The following is a 15,375-nucleotide window of genomic DNA, read 5'->3' as shown; positions in this document are numbered from 1 at the left end:
AGTGAGGAGGCTTTGAATACCAAAAGAATAAGGTGACCTTGAAGGCTGAGGTAAGAGACTTTCAGCATTCAGAACACATACTCATGGATTTTCAGGCGAGCAACAAGCTGCGGCTCTGCAGTGGTTGGTCGTGTGTCCAAAATGACGTGGGAGTGGCAGCCTTGGGTTGTAATCAGAGCAAGATGTTACAAACCACTTTCTGCAGACGTCAGGGGGATAGTTGGCAGCTGTACCAGCCTGCTGCTTTTCTGCCAGCACCACCACAGACTTGCTGGCTTCGTCACGTACATATTGCGTGCCAGACAACCAGCACAACAGCACCTGAGAACAGGTACTACTAGGACACCGCTGAATTCCCTTTCTAATGCAGCTTTCCAAAAAAAACCATAGATTGTATCAAATTTTCCCAGCAGAATATGGAGGGTGTGAGTGCTACTATGCAACACGCAGGTGAGATATCACTCTAAATACTCCGAACTTCAAGACTAAGCCCTCCAGTTCAAGAAAGATGAACTCAAATTGCAATTAATGAGGAAAATCACAATGAGGACCTTTGTGGAACAGACAGCCTGTATTCAAGGGATGAAAAAAGAAATATAGACGCATGAGGGATTTAACCTAAGAGAGAGGAAAGGCTATGCAAGATAAAAAGATAATATTGTCCCATGAAAGAGAAAAAAGACATAAACTGGCCAAACATAAACATAAACAAGATATTAGAAGATGGTTCCTAATTTTTACAATGATGAGATTCTGGAACACCTTTTCCAGTGAGAATAAGAGAAGGGAAAAAACACCCTAAACTACTTTTAATATGAGGCTTAGCATAATTAATGAAAATCATGTTATCACATTGTACCAGTGGAATCTGGACTTTCTGACCGAGGCTGTTCTTTCCAGTCCTGTGCTCACATGCACCTACACAGACACATCCCTAGCAAAGTAATTCAGCCTGGTGGAACCCCACATACTGCACTTCAAAGCCATACTGGATTTGCTGACAGGTTTCAGGTTAAGGAAAACATTTTCTCTTCTAAGTTGCACTCCTCCGAACGATTCAGTACTAATGACTCTTGATACAGCACAGTGCCCCTGAGCATGAATCCCCTTTCCAAAAGCATTCATCATTTTTCAAGTGGACAGGAGACCTAGACAGCCTTAACTGGAGAGCCTTGCACTCCCATGCCACATGTCCCCACCAGCTACTTGTCATCCTCTTAAATCACTCTACTCCTTATTTTTTAATGTTGACAAGAGCTGCGTTGTATTTGTGATGTGTTGCGTGATTTCCCTTCCAGGTACTGGTTATTTCTGCATTCTCGGTTACTCTAACACTAACGTTGCTCCAGGCAGTTTACCCTCACACAGATTGTTGCACGTACTCCTTGCTCTGTTGTAGAACACTGTGGTGATGCAAATTTCTTGGCTTAGTTTTGAGACAGGCACCTTTGGAAACCTAGATACTGCTCTTCCACTGAGCACTGTCACTGAGCGATTAGAGCAGTGCCATGTACCACTTTTCAATATATTACTCAAGAACAAGCTAAAAGGCAAATTTCATACCTGCTTTCTTTTTGAGGGGATGACAGATGTGGCGTCAATTCATAACATATCCTGAGCATATTTCTCCTCAGCACAGTGCAGATGCTTGGTAAGTATATAACAGGCATTTTACAGCCAACAAGAGGGACAGAAAATACAGAAGCCATGCAGCCTGTGATGCACAAGCCTACTCTCAAACTCGGTTTTCACTTCACAGTGCAGCAGAGACTGCCTGTGTGAAATATGGAGCCAAAAAATGCAAAGTTATTAAGTTATCCAAGATCTTAGGCCTAATGGAAGGAGTATTATAAGATACAAACCCTTACGTTTTTTGAATTTCAAACTAAGTTTCTGTTAAAGTATCTTTAAGCATTTCTTTATTGGAAACAAATGTCACTTGCAATTCTCTCTTCCCCATCCCTGTTTTGAATGGAGGCAGCTTTCTTTTCTCACAGTTCTTAAGAAAACATCTTCTCCCTTCTGCTGCCTAAGAAAATGCCTGAAAGTTTATCTGATCCTGAAATGGCAAAGGACAAGTGCAGGAACTCTCATAAGTATGTATGTGATTTTATTTAGTGTAGGAAATAATTAACCATAAAATATCTTGGAGCCATGATCAAGTCTCGAACTGAAGAAAAATTTTGTCAACTGACACATATTCACATCTATTTAAAATTTGGGGATTTTTTTAAGCAGTTAAGCTGAACTTCTTTTCTGAAACTTTACTACATAAAAGTGGAAATTTTCCTGTCCGCTTGCAAACATAATCATTCTTTCCATTGTATTGACTGCATTACAAACAGCCTTACTAGCAGATGACAATCACTTGCACTCTGTTATCAAAGTGAATGATTAAAGTTTCAAGAAGACTGAGTTTGTTTACCAGCTCCCTGCTGCTATTTCACCCACAACTTTCTGGACTTGTGTTGGATTTTTTTTTTTAATCTTTTAATCTTTTGTACTCATGAACTGAGTCAAAACTGAAAATATTAAAAAAAAACAACTAAAAAACAAACCACAATGAATGCCCCATATTTAGTGAACAAGGAGATACAATTCAGAATAGGAAAAGTTTCTGAAGTCACTCTGTCTTATGGCCAAGTCAGGATGCAAAGGAGCTCTAAACTTCATCATCCTCACTCACATTGCCCGAACAAAAGCAAGCAATTCAGTTTACAAACCAGTCTGTACGATAATCGTCCGTGTGAATATAACATACCTGAATACACGACGAACCTCTCGGTTTTGGAGGCACCATTACTAAATAAAGATGATTTAACGGTTGCCAAGTATTGTTTTTAACACCCTAAAATAAAAACCAGGGGAACTACAACTACTATAGTACTGACATTTCTTTTTGAAATGTAGTTAGGATGAAAATGAACATAAACCTTGCACATTTTTTGTTGCATTGGACCCTGTGGTGTCTTATACATGAACAGGGAAAGTTCAAACTTACTTCCCATACATCCAATATCAGGATGCAACTGCAACCCTCTGTGCTTCTCCAGCTTCCCAGGCTTCCCAGCGCCTTCTGATGCAGCCATGTGGATGCTTTTGTCAGCAACACAGCAATGCACACAGACAGAAACCACACAAAATCAGACACACGTTTTACAGAGCAGAAAACATTTAGAGAGGTGTGTTCAGACTTGCTCCAGGGAGAAAGCGTATCCACAAAGGTGCTTTTGAGAACGTTTGACTGCATATAATACAGAGGTGGTTTTTCTCCCTTGTTGAGTGTACAAACTCTAACATGGAATGAACACATGTTATTTCCACTTCATTTTTTAACAAAAAGAATTTGACACTCCTTTGAGAGCAGTAAATGAGAAGTGGAAACTCCATCCAATAGGCTCTTCTAATCCCCTTGAATCAGATTTTTTAAAACTAATTAGCATTTTTCCTTTTTTAAAAGGCATGAAAATATCCCTTAACTCATCTAAGTAACCAGTCGTTATGTTAATAGTATTTGAAACCACCAAACAAAGTACACGCTTATGCAATTAGCCTGCTTATTGTAAAGTATGCATGGTTGCAGGCAATCCTTTAAGCAAAGTTAAAGATGGAATTGAAGATAAAGTATAAGGAGACAAGCATCTAAACCACAAGTGTTTTCAGGCTATCTGCTGGTGTCCTGTCATTCATTGTATGGTGGATATAAACCATCATCAAATCCCTTTTCATTCCCTTATGTGACATTAGTAGGAGAACTTACAGTGCCTGACAAATTCAAATGTCATTGGAGTTCAAAAGCTGAGATCTGCTCAGCAATGCCTTGGGAGAGAGATCACTGCCACAGACATATTTATTCAAAATAAACATAACTGATTCAATTCAAATGTTTGTCTTTAAAGGAAAACTAAAGTAGAAATCCAAAGAATTTGCAAGTACATCTCACTATTATTAAGACCGTCACTTACACAATCAAGTACAATATACGGCATTTCTAAACTTCAGTGAAATAATGGGGCATTTTACAAAACTCCTGCAACCAACCAACTGAACAGCAACAAAAAAACCAAATCACACCCCAAAGCCCACAAACAATTGAAAAAGCCTGTTAACATAAGGTTTCGACCAACACAGACCTTTTTTACCTTTGTAAATATGAAAGCATCGGCAATACCCTTAGCTACATTGGTAAACCTAAGACTTAATAAATAAAAAAATTATTTAGGTCCTCCTGTACAAGGACACAGAAATCTGACTTAAGTCAAAGCCCTGTCTATATAATTTGACCTTTCACTAAGTTCTCTATCACAAAGGCTTCTGGCCCATGGTCACTGAATACTGCAAGGGATCCCACTGATTTTTTGGGTCACTGTCCAGATGACATATATCGTCTTTGCTTCATATATAAACAGAAAAAAATCTCACACATTCTCTATACTGATATTTTATCCTTTTATGCTTTTTGATAGAGCAAAAGTTGGACTCAATGATCTAAGAGGTCTTTTCCAACCTAGTGATTCTGTAATTCTAAGGTTGCAGCATCCCCTTATCAATCCGACTGCCTCAGCATTTTCAGAGAAGCATTTCATTAATAATTTCAAGAATAAAAGCAGGCCCAGAATTATTATGTGTGAACCTTTCATCTGCTTCACCACAGACCAGGTAACATACAACAGAAGTACGCAATCCAACTTACTTCTAAGTAGCAGCATGATGGAAAATCTTGCCTTACGTCCTTATCACCTGCAACTGGCAAGTAACAGTTGATTTCAGAACATGCATGGGTGAGGTTGACACATCTCGCTGTGCAGAAGCCTGTCATATCCTTGTAAAACCACACGTTGCCTTCTCAGCCTGAGCAAAATGACACTGGTACCCAGAACCACCAGTCAGTCCATTTCAAACAGGTACAATAAACGTAAGTTTGGCCTTGCAGAGTCAAATAACAATAACCAGACACGCAGATTTCCTCACAGATGAAATTGTATGCTGTAATATAAACCTGCCTTCTACCAAGTGATTTAACAGTGACAAAAGGGGGTCCTTAATACTTCCTCAATGTGTTTATTAATAAAGTTAGTGAAACAAAGTAATGCTGTAACTTTCATATGCACTGAAACAGTAAATTTTCAACCAACGCCATACCACAGCACACCATCATACAACCAGCCTCTTTTTATTTCATCAGTGCATTTTATTTAAAATTACTTATTTTTCAGAGAAACCGAAACAAGGAACTTTGTCTTACAAAGAGCATGTTACAGTTAAGTAGGCTTTTCATCAGTTGACACTGGCCATTCGTACCCCTCGGAATTTATTTGTGTATCTCAGAATTTATTTGCACACCTCTAAAGAAGTATTGATTGGAAAAGTAGTCTAAAAGATTTGCCCATGCTCACAAGGAAATCAATGGCAATAACAGAGTAAATTTGAAGAGCCCTTGCTCTGGCAAATAAAAGATATGCAGTTGATACGCAAAATTACAAAATTTGGAACATTGCACTGCCAAAGCTCTTTCATAAAGTTAACACTTATGAGACATGAAGAAAGGTTTCAAAATAAATAGTGACACTGAGGCTTTAAGATGGTTCAGATTATTCAAGAATAGTAGAAATTTACAAACCTTTGAAAAAACCCAAGGATTTCTTCATCTAAAAGCACCACTGCAAGAAATGTGGCATTTTGAAAACCCAAACATTCAGCACTGACATTGATTAGAAATGCAAAGACAAGCACTCCAAACAACAGCCAGTACTGTCTTCTTATTGTCCGGTTCTGCTACCAGCTGCACTAAAAAAACCAACATTCTCGTGTTAGGCTTGTTAGACTTCTCTTCAAAAAGTACGCTTATGAAACATAAATCTTGGGCCAAAGCAGACCTGAGGGCCTGCTTATAGTGCTGCTTTTAAAAAAAAAGGAAAACTTTCTGTTCAATTAGATCTGTATCACAAAATGGAAACAGATAGAAAATGTGTAGCTTTTTTATTTCTTTGTATCTACATAAGGGATTTCAGACCACTTTCCGGTTATCCAAGAGGGAAGTTGTCCTACTGTACATATTGTATAAAGTGACAGAGCCAAACATCACTCTGCTACCTAAAATAATATGCTTCTCACAGACATGGCAACCAATTCACAGCCACCTCCACACAAATGTAGCCATAGACAAAGATAATAATTTGAATTCGACTCCAGTGAGTAGTGTACATGTAAACAGAACCTTCTGAAACAAAACGAGCTTTAAAACAAACAAAAAACCCCAAACCCAAACAAAACAAATTAAAAAAAAAAAATCAAAACCCAGAATGCATTATTATACGGTTTTGTATCATGTCCAAAGCTGAACTTCTGATAAATTTATCTTTCTGCATCAATTTAAAGAAAAAAAGCTGAAACGCAGTATTCTGCGTGTCTGATTACTAGTGCTATGAATTCACCATAGCCTGAATTCCTTATAAGTAATGGTAACTGTTAGGAGAAATATTAAAGTTCCCTTAGTATTTCATTACACTGCCCATTTGGAAAGGATTAGTGCTGAAAACATGGCCCAGAGCTAGGTTTGTGTTAATTTCATATAGAAACCCACCATTTTTACAACCATGTTTCAATTTAATTATTGTACACAGGTTAACAAAAACATATCACAAGTGAAACTAAACACTGGATTTAACAAAAACAATACTCAGAATGGTACAACATGTGTTCATTTTCTCCAGGAAATAACATTACAAGCGTTCATCTTAGAACATTTAACCACACTAGAAACAGAAGTTCTGTTAAAATGAAACCGTGGTCTACTAAGCCACTTATTTCAGCACTACAGAGTCCTACAGTCAATGCTTAAAAATCATTTGAGATTCAACCCCCAAAATGTCTTACAGTCAAAACGACAGGTTCTTTTTTTTAAAAAACACAACAAAATAAAACCCCAAAACAATTAGTTAAAAGGCTGTTGTAAATAGTTCTATCCTCTTCATAGCACTCTCTATTCATATAATTGCTCACATCATTGGTAATAGGGTCTGTATCTGGCTTGATCAGGGTGGTGTGGTCCAGGAAGCGGGGCCTGAGCAGGAGGCCCTTGCATTCTTGGAGGTGGAGGCGGCCCCCTTGGAGCGGGCCATATCCCTGGACTCATTCCCCCAGGCTGTGTGAAAGGGGGACTAAGCGTTCCTTGATCTTCACTGAACTGTGGCAAAGAGGAAGGATTATAGTGATGGGGAGGGGGAGCATTTACATTTACAGGGGGGCCTCCGTGCTGAGGAGGGGGAGGTCCCGGAGGAGGATGATTCATATATGGTGGCATCTGGGCAATTATATGTCCAGGTGGTGGGGTTATTGGAGGAGGAGCAGAGGTCATTGGTGGTGGAGGAGCTTGGCTATACACCATGTGTGGAGTACCTGCTGCCTGGGGAGGGTGCTGCAGTGGATGGCTTATTGGTGGAGGTGGTGGTGGGGGTGGCGCGTAATGTTGCTGTGGAGGCATAATGTGGTGAGGGTGCGATACCACTGGCTGGCCCTGGTATTCAGGATGATGATGAGCAGGTGCAGGGGCCGGTGGAGGTGGTTCTCGAGCACCTGAATTCGAATCATCCTGAATAGGGACGGTTATTAAGTTGCTGTGTTTTCTTGTGGAAATGCGGAAGGTGTCCTGACTGACCGGGCGAGGTGGCGGTGGAGCCATGGACATCTCTGCAGGAGGCGCACGGATGTCTTCGTGTGGCTGATTATAATGCTCGTGTGGCACGTGCTGCAAAGGAGGTGGTGGCATCATGATGTGCTGCTTTGGCGGAATGTGGCTCATATGATGTTTCTCAGGTGGCATTATGAAACGCTCCGGGATTTCAGCAGGTGGAGGGGCAATAGGAGGATGCACAGGTTCAATCGGAGGACGAGTGACAGGCTTTCCAGCTCTCATATGACGGTGGTTGATGTGAGCTTGTAAGTCCCTCTGTGACAGGTAAGTTCTCTTGCACCCCTGAACAATGCTACACATGAAGAGAGACCCTCGGACACACTGCTCGATTCGCTGCACTGGTTCATTACAGCTACATCAGAAGAGAATATTGGTTTATTGTCATCACAAAGAACTCAATCTGCAATTATTATCTTTCTTAAAAAGTCAATCAATTTACCACAACTACCTAAATTAAAACTGACAGTTTTTTCTCCACAGTAGCAATGAAAGAAATATTTCATTGGTTTCGAAGATTATCTGTTTTTTTAAGACTCCAAAGACAACTATGAAAGAACAAAAAAATTAAAGAGATGGAAATTTATAAATAGCATCAGTGTCTCACAAATTTCTTGCACACTTGAAGCCCCACCAAGAGTCACACTCACTAAGTAAATTAAACTGCCATTTATGCCTCTTTAAAGTAGAGCAACAGCATGAGGTTATCTACCCAAATACTTAAAACAACAAACTATGGAATACAAAACTATAATCAAGTGGTAAAGAGTCCTCTACTGCCTCTGCTAAATGGCCATAAATAAGAATTATGTTAATACAGTATCTGAAATAAGATAGTTAAGTTACTTTCCTATGTTTCCTTTAAGAATAAATCTTGAGATAACTTACCCTGGACACATCTTGTCTCCCTTTTTCTCATGTAGTATAGCACAGTCATAGCAGAAAACATGCTTGCACGGTATCTAGAGACAAAAAATGGCTCTGTTAAGATGACGCATATAAATATCCACAGCATTTTGCAGAACACTGTTCCTCCCTCCAGCACACAATTTCTAAAAGTAACTGTATTACTTTTACTAGCAGAGTGGTAATTGCTAGTTTAGAGCATCTTTAGGTAGAAGCTTGTTTGTTTTGCATTTAGGTTTTTGGGGTCAATTTGTTAAGGTTCTTTAAGAGCTGGCACAAATGTACAGGCAAAAGTTTAAGTCTTGCAATACCAACACGGAACATTCACAGAAGCTGTGTACACAATCTAATTACACCTGTCTTGCTGGCAAGGCAGGAAAGTTTTAAAAGCATTAACTGTCATTAAGCCAGATCCTGATGCCTGTTACATCACACTTTGAAATCTAAAGTAGTCTCAGGGATTTTGTCACAATAATTTTAAAGAGACATAAAAGGGAACAGTGTTTTCTAACTGCATTCCAAGTCTTCATTAGACATAAGGAGCTCATTTCACAAGCTAAGTGGTGTAAAGTCAGAACTCACTGAATTTGAAGGGGTTTTGTTGGTGATTGTGTTCTCATTTTTTAACATTTTTGAGCTTACATTATTAAATCAGGGCGTAAAGTGAAACCAGACAGATAGACGGAACAAAACCACTTCATCAACAAAGATCCCAGTTCCACCCCAATATTCTTCTGCTGTTTATTCAGAGGCCTGCTGAGATTAGTAACCTCCAGAGGCTTCAGAAGGACACAAGAAAACCTGTTTTTACCAAAAAGGAAACCATGGCTGCATCTTCCACTGATAATATCACTCACCATGCGTCCATACATTTTGATGGGCAATCCACACTTATCACAGAAATGGACTGGTGTATCATCCTTTTCCCCCAGCAAGTTTATCTAACAGGGTAGAGAAAAGGGTGGGAGAACAAAAGCCAACATCATTAAAGCTTCTAATTTAATTACCATGAATATATCCATTATTTCTAAGTTATCTGAGAAGGAAGTAAGAACACCACAAATGCAAGAAAACAGAGAATTTATTTTCAGTCAGTCAAAAGTAATGGAAACACTTTTATTTAAGAAGGTATCTACCAGGACCACCTGTAGATTGATATGATTGACGACAAAGATTCACTACTTCCCATCTATGACTTTACCTTATAGTCCCAAAAGATAGGTCCAGGAAATCTCCTCTGATTGCCAAACATTTCACCTCCTTTGCATTCATATCGCTCCTCTTCATTATAATCAAATTCTTCTGTGGGAAGAAGAAAGCAAAGAAAGACAAAAGCCAACCAACACTTTCCTAATTGACACAAGTTGCTATTAAGAGCATGTGTCATTCTGTACTGAAACCATCAAGAAACGCCGCAGCACTTCTAACCTGCTGGGCCCATCCTACAGAAAGGTACAGTCAAACACTAAGACAGTCTGTTTAGGGAACGTGCACCATTTAATCTTATAGTGCAGCAATATCCAGAAATTTGAAACTTGTTTTGCACTTGGACAGAACTCTGGTCTCAAAATTTCTGAGGCTGAATAAAGTCTTGAACAACGCTGCAGAATAAAATGCTTCCCTGCTGCAGGGCTACCATTTATCCTAACTTACCTTCATCACCAGCTTGTGTCTTTGATGGCATCCTGTTCATATTCCTTGGAGTTCGAGGTGCAGGTTTGGTTTTATTGGTCTGTTTTGATATAAGCTTTATAGGGATTCTTCTACGAACGTCAAGACCACCCAATGATCCTGAACTATTTGTTCCTTGCAAATCATTGTCTATGAAAGGAATAAAAAAAAAAAAGCTTACCTAATTTTTCAGTTATCTCAGTTTCTAAAGAGGCTAAATATTAACAGAAAAGTTTTAAGACATATTTTAGAGCTTGTTTGAGACTTGTAAAACATATTAAGGTTTAATCACTAGAAAACAAATAATCCCTAGAAGAAATTTTGTGTGAAGTCACAAAACTGCATAGGGAACAACCACGATTTTAGGACATCTAGTTCTAAAAATAAAGGTATTTAAACAAGTTAGCTAGTCTGTCATTTCTCCACAACATGAATAACAACATTAATTGTACAGCTCCTCTCACAGTGTGAATCCCACTGAAGAGTCATATAATCTTCACAGCACAGAACATCTTATGAGAAAAGGTAAGTTTCATAAATAACTTACATACATTGTAAAAGTTGGAAGGAAACTGGTTTCCACATTAACTCAGCATCTTGACATCTCACTTAGAAATCTGGCATAAGTATCACTCAAGTATCTGTACATAAGAATAGTATTATCCTGGCCAAACTGAAAATTATTGTTCCCCACTACATACAGAATTCTCTGTAACCGGATTTAAATCCAAGTACCAGAGCAAAGGAAGGAAGCAATAGCCCAACAAAAGCAACAGCAGAAATAGGCTCCAGGAGATAACCTAGATGGGGTATTGCAACAAGCAACACCAATGAAGGGGGTACAACTCCCTCAGCTTTCAGTGAGTCAACTTTAAACGTCTGCACAGCATCTCATTCACACAAAAATAAAGTTATGTCCTTCACAAATCCACCCAGCTCACTTTCATTTTAATTGGAAATGCCATTTTGACAAGTGTTTCAAAGCAGCACGTGCTCAGCCTTGGAGGGGTGTGCCACAAGCTGTTAAGGGTGTGAGCCTTGCCATCCCACTCGATAGAGCTCTGCAGCCATGGAATGACTGCTGAGGCCTCAAAGGATTACTGCACAGCAGCATCTGGATATTGAAATTAGGGCCCCATCAGCACAATCCTGCACAATGCCTCCAAAACAACTGCCCCTCAAAACCTACAGCCAGCCCACACCGCACAAGTGGAGGAAAAACAAATTAAAAACAGAAGGATGGAATTGCTCTAAGTTACTCTGCAACTACCACCCAAACTAAGAACTGTGACAAAGTTTCAAATTGGGACCCTGCCCTGACAGTCACTTTACCTCAAAATCAAGAGCCCTCAACTTGCTCTGATGGAGCAAATGTATTTACTCCTCTTAGCATTGTGGTTGACACATTTCACTCTAAAAAGCAATGTGTAAAAAGGTAAAAGCAATAAAGCCTAGTTTTAATTTTGTGGTGTTTGTTGCTTTTGTTTAGGCTGTCCTGTTGGCTGAACAAATGGCCTCGCAAACACACAACTACAACACCAGGCATCCCAGAGGCTGCTGGCCTGGAACACCAGAGATAACACTAAAGGCACTTATTTTCCACTTGTTGGGAAATCCTGTTTCCTATCAGAATACACAAAAACTTTGAGAAATCCTGTTTTCTACTAGAATATACAAAACCACAACACCACAGACCAGACTCATTCGGAAAATCCATTTGCAAACAGGGATAACAAAAACAAATTAAAATCAAAACAAACCAATTTTTTTGTATTACTCAGTCCATTGAGCTGCCAGTAGGATACAATTAAGTTCTGCTGTTTCTTTTCCATATACCTTTGCGAGCCAGGAACGTTTACATGAGTTACTTGCTCAACTGATCCAAACTAGGAAGTTAATTACTCATTCACATTTCACAGGAGAATAATAAAATCATAGAATCACCAGGCCGGAAAAGACCCACCAGATCACCGAGTCCAACCATTCCTATCAATCACTAAACCATCACCCTTAGCGCCTCATCCACCTGGCCCTTAAACACCTCCGGTGGAGGTGACTGAACCACCTCCCTGGGCAGCCTTTGCCAGTGCCCAATGACCCTTTCCGTGAAAATTTTTTTCCTAATGTTCAGCCTAAACCTTCCCTGGGGGAGCTTGAGACCATTCCAGTCTGCATAAGCACAAGTAGCAGGATGAAGAAGAAAAATATGAAAATTAAAGCAAAAGTGTTAGTGCTACTAAGGGAAGCGCTAATTAAGACAAGCTACCTCCTCCTAAACTCTCTCTTTCATCAACTTTATATGCTTTATTAATGCGTTTCAAGTGTTTTTCAAAAATTCATAAATAGAGCTCAAATCCTACACCCGATATGCATAAATTGACAACGCAATCTTTGGTAAAAGACAACGAGCAACCCCCACGCTCGCTCATCCGCTCCCGGAGCCCTCGCCAAGCCGCTCAGCGCCAGAGCGGCAACGCTCGCTTTAGGAGTTTCCCTTCCAGAGCCAGAGAGCGCAGCTCGGGGAAGGGAAAACCCGGCCCCGGCGGCGCGGGGCCCGGCGGGGCCCGGCGGCGCCGCAGGGAGGCCGCAGGGAGGCCGCAGAGAGGCCGCAGGGAGGCCCCGCCGCGCCCCCGGCCGCCCCGAGAGCCCGTCCCGGCCGGCGGAGCGGAGCGGGCCCCGCGGGGACGCGGAGGAGCGGGCCCCCCGGCCTCTCCCCTCCTCACCATTGTGGTCCATGATTCGCCGCGGGGCACTGTGGGAGCGGAAGGGCGCGGCCGGAAGCGGAAGCGGCCGGAGCGCGAGGTGAAAGGGCGCGGCGAGGAGGCCTTTGCGGTGCCGCGGTCGCCTGTCCACGGGGGAGCGGCGGGCGCTGAGGGCATGGCGGAGCCCGCGGGGGAGCCCGGCGGAGCGGAGGCGCGGCGGGAGCCACGCTCGCGGCGCCCAGGCCCGGCGGGAGGCGTGGTGCCTGCCGGGACGGCGGCCGCGGAGCGTGGCCTGGGGGCGGGGGGCGGTTGGATGGTGGGACCGGTTCCGCGCCCACCGCGCATGCGCGCTGGGCGGGGCCGGAGGAGCGGGAGCGCCCAAGATGGCGGCGCGGGAAGCGATTGGCGGGGGAGGCGGGGACTCGGCGCGCTCTTTTCCGCGCTCCTCTCCGCCCCTTCGGGCTTCTAAGGAGCGGCCGAACGTGAAACCCCGCGGGCACCGCCGGCCGCGGGCGGGCAGCCCTGGTTTGTCGTGGAAACGTGCCGCTCCTGGCGGCCGGGGGCTGCGGGACCGAACCTCCTGTGCGCCCTCGGGCTTCGTAGAATTGTGAGAATGAATTGATGAGTTTTGCTGCAGCTGGTTTGTATGTTTAATTATCTCGTTGTATAAATCTGTCTGGTATCAAGAGATAACATGCGGACAATCTCCAGACACGGGTAAATAACCTGAAAGAATAAACAATCACTTAGAGTTGCAAGAATTTATTGATGTGCTTAATTGTCTTGTAAGATGTTTTCCTGGGTCAAGAGATAACCTCAAGAGAGTCTCCAGACATCTCCAGACATGGTTGGATAACTTGAAAAAACAAACATTCTTCAGGGACTGAGATGTTTCTTTGTCTAAAACTCGTATATATACCTACTGCTTTTGTTAAGATGGGATGCCTTTTTTAGAAGGGCATCCAATTCAGCATTGAATTGTAAAATAAAAATATTATTGCCTTTGCTTCAAAGACTGTGTCCTTTTCAGTGTTTTACTAGTGAATAAGTATTTCTCACAGAACTGTTTGGTTTGGAAAGATCTTTGAGATCATCAAGTCCAGTTGTACCCAAGCCCTTAACCTGCCCATCTTTTAAACACCTTTAGGGATGGAGACTCAGCCACTCCCCTGGGCAGCTGTTCTAGTGCCTGATAACTCAGTGAAGAAATTTTTCCGGAAAAGAGCAGGAGAGCTCACTTCCTCAAGAACCTACTTCGTGTAATTTCCCTAAACTTAGCGTTTTGTAAATCGTATGGAATTCGGTGGGATACTGTCTTTCTGGAGTGCTTCTGCAGCACTGAAGAAAGGAAGAGAACATGAGATCGTGTCTAATGTAGTGGGACGTGTCCCTGCCCATCACAAGGTGTTGGAACTGGATGTTCTTTAAGGTCTCTTCCAACCCAAACTATTCTGTGATTCTATGAACGTAAATATAATTAAATTATAGGTTATCGGGTAGAAAGTGGCCTTCAGTTGTCCTTCTGCTGTCCTAAGGTAGCGGCAACTCTGCCACACGCTTCAGATTAGTGCCTGTGTCTCATAGTCTCAAGAATTGGTATCTTCCATCCCTGTGGACCATATCTCTCATCATCTTTACAGCCTTAACCTACACAGCTGCCATTTAAGCCTGATGCTTCTTGCCTCGTTCCCACGAGGCAGAGAGAACAGGTTTTCCTTCATGTCTCTGTTCCTCAAAAAGCTGACCCAAGGGAAGCCTGATGCTGATCCCTGTGTAATATGCTTTATTGCCTCATAAGAATTCCCAAAGCAAAGAAAAACCCAACAGACAGATGCGTGGAGCCCATTTTCAGTATGCACAACTTTATTTTCTAGTTAACACAATTACTTTCAAAATGCACCTTTTTAAAAGAGTAAAAAACTTAAAATATAGCTCCAAATATAACACGTGACATGCAGAAACAGAATAGTAATACCAAAATGCATACAAAAATACCACTTCTTCATTCTACTGGAAAAAGGAAAGCACATCTAGATGCATTAGTTATGGAGGTTTGAATTAGTACAAAATTGTACAGAATTTTAGCTCCATTGCAAAATGCATTATTTTGGTATCCTTCATTTTAATGGGTACAGAGATAGAAAATTAAGAAGCACGCGCCCCCTGACCCACTGAGAAAGGTATTGGAATGCCTTCTGTGTGTCACTCTTACCATTCTGTGTAACTGTAGGCTTTGTGTGCAATGCTGTTCACCAGGAAAAGTTGAATATTCTGTGCCAGTTAATTAGAATACAACTGTGCCTTGAAGATATAAGCAGGCTAAGAATAAGTGCATTGCATCGTATTTTCCAGCAATTAATTCTAGCTGAAATGTCATATTTAGAAAGGAAAATGGAAGACTGTTGA

At 41.6% G+C, this 15,375-nt stretch overlaps 1 protein-coding gene across 2 annotated transcripts; it reads right to left on the bottom strand.

Moving 5' to 3' along the window:
* Positions 1-6,585: 6,585 nt before the first annotated feature.
* Positions 6,586-13,074, bottom strand: CBLL1 (Cbl proto-oncogene like 1). 2 transcript variants are annotated; one of them, XM_069882657.1, is made up of 6 exons: positions 12,991-13,074; positions 10,250-10,417; positions 9,798-9,898; positions 9,454-9,537; positions 8,579-8,652; positions 6,586-8,045 (listed from the first exon to the last, which is right to left on the bottom strand). In XM_069882657.1, the coding sequence occupies exons 1-6, from the start codon at positions 13,001-13,003 to the stop codon at positions 7,004-7,006; spliced, it is 1,482 nt and encodes a 493-aa protein (XP_069738758.1). In that variant the 5' UTR covers positions 13,004-13,074; the 3' UTR covers positions 6,586-7,003. The 2 variants fall into 2 exon arrangements, with proteins under 2 accessions (XP_069738758.1, XP_069738830.1); XM_069882729.1 differs by having other exon boundaries at positions 9,798-9,895.
* Positions 13,075-15,375: the final 2,301 nt, after the last annotated feature.

Source organism: Phaenicophaeus curvirostris, chromosome 1 (assembly GCF_032191515.1).
Source record: "Phaenicophaeus curvirostris isolate KB17595 chromosome 1, BPBGC_Pcur_1.0, whole genome shotgun sequence".
Lineage (NCBI taxonomy): Eukaryota > Metazoa > Chordata > Aves > Cuculiformes > Cuculidae > Phaenicophaeus > Phaenicophaeus curvirostris.
Note: the sequence above shows the minus strand (reverse complement) of the source record. Positions and strands in the feature narration are given on the sequence as shown.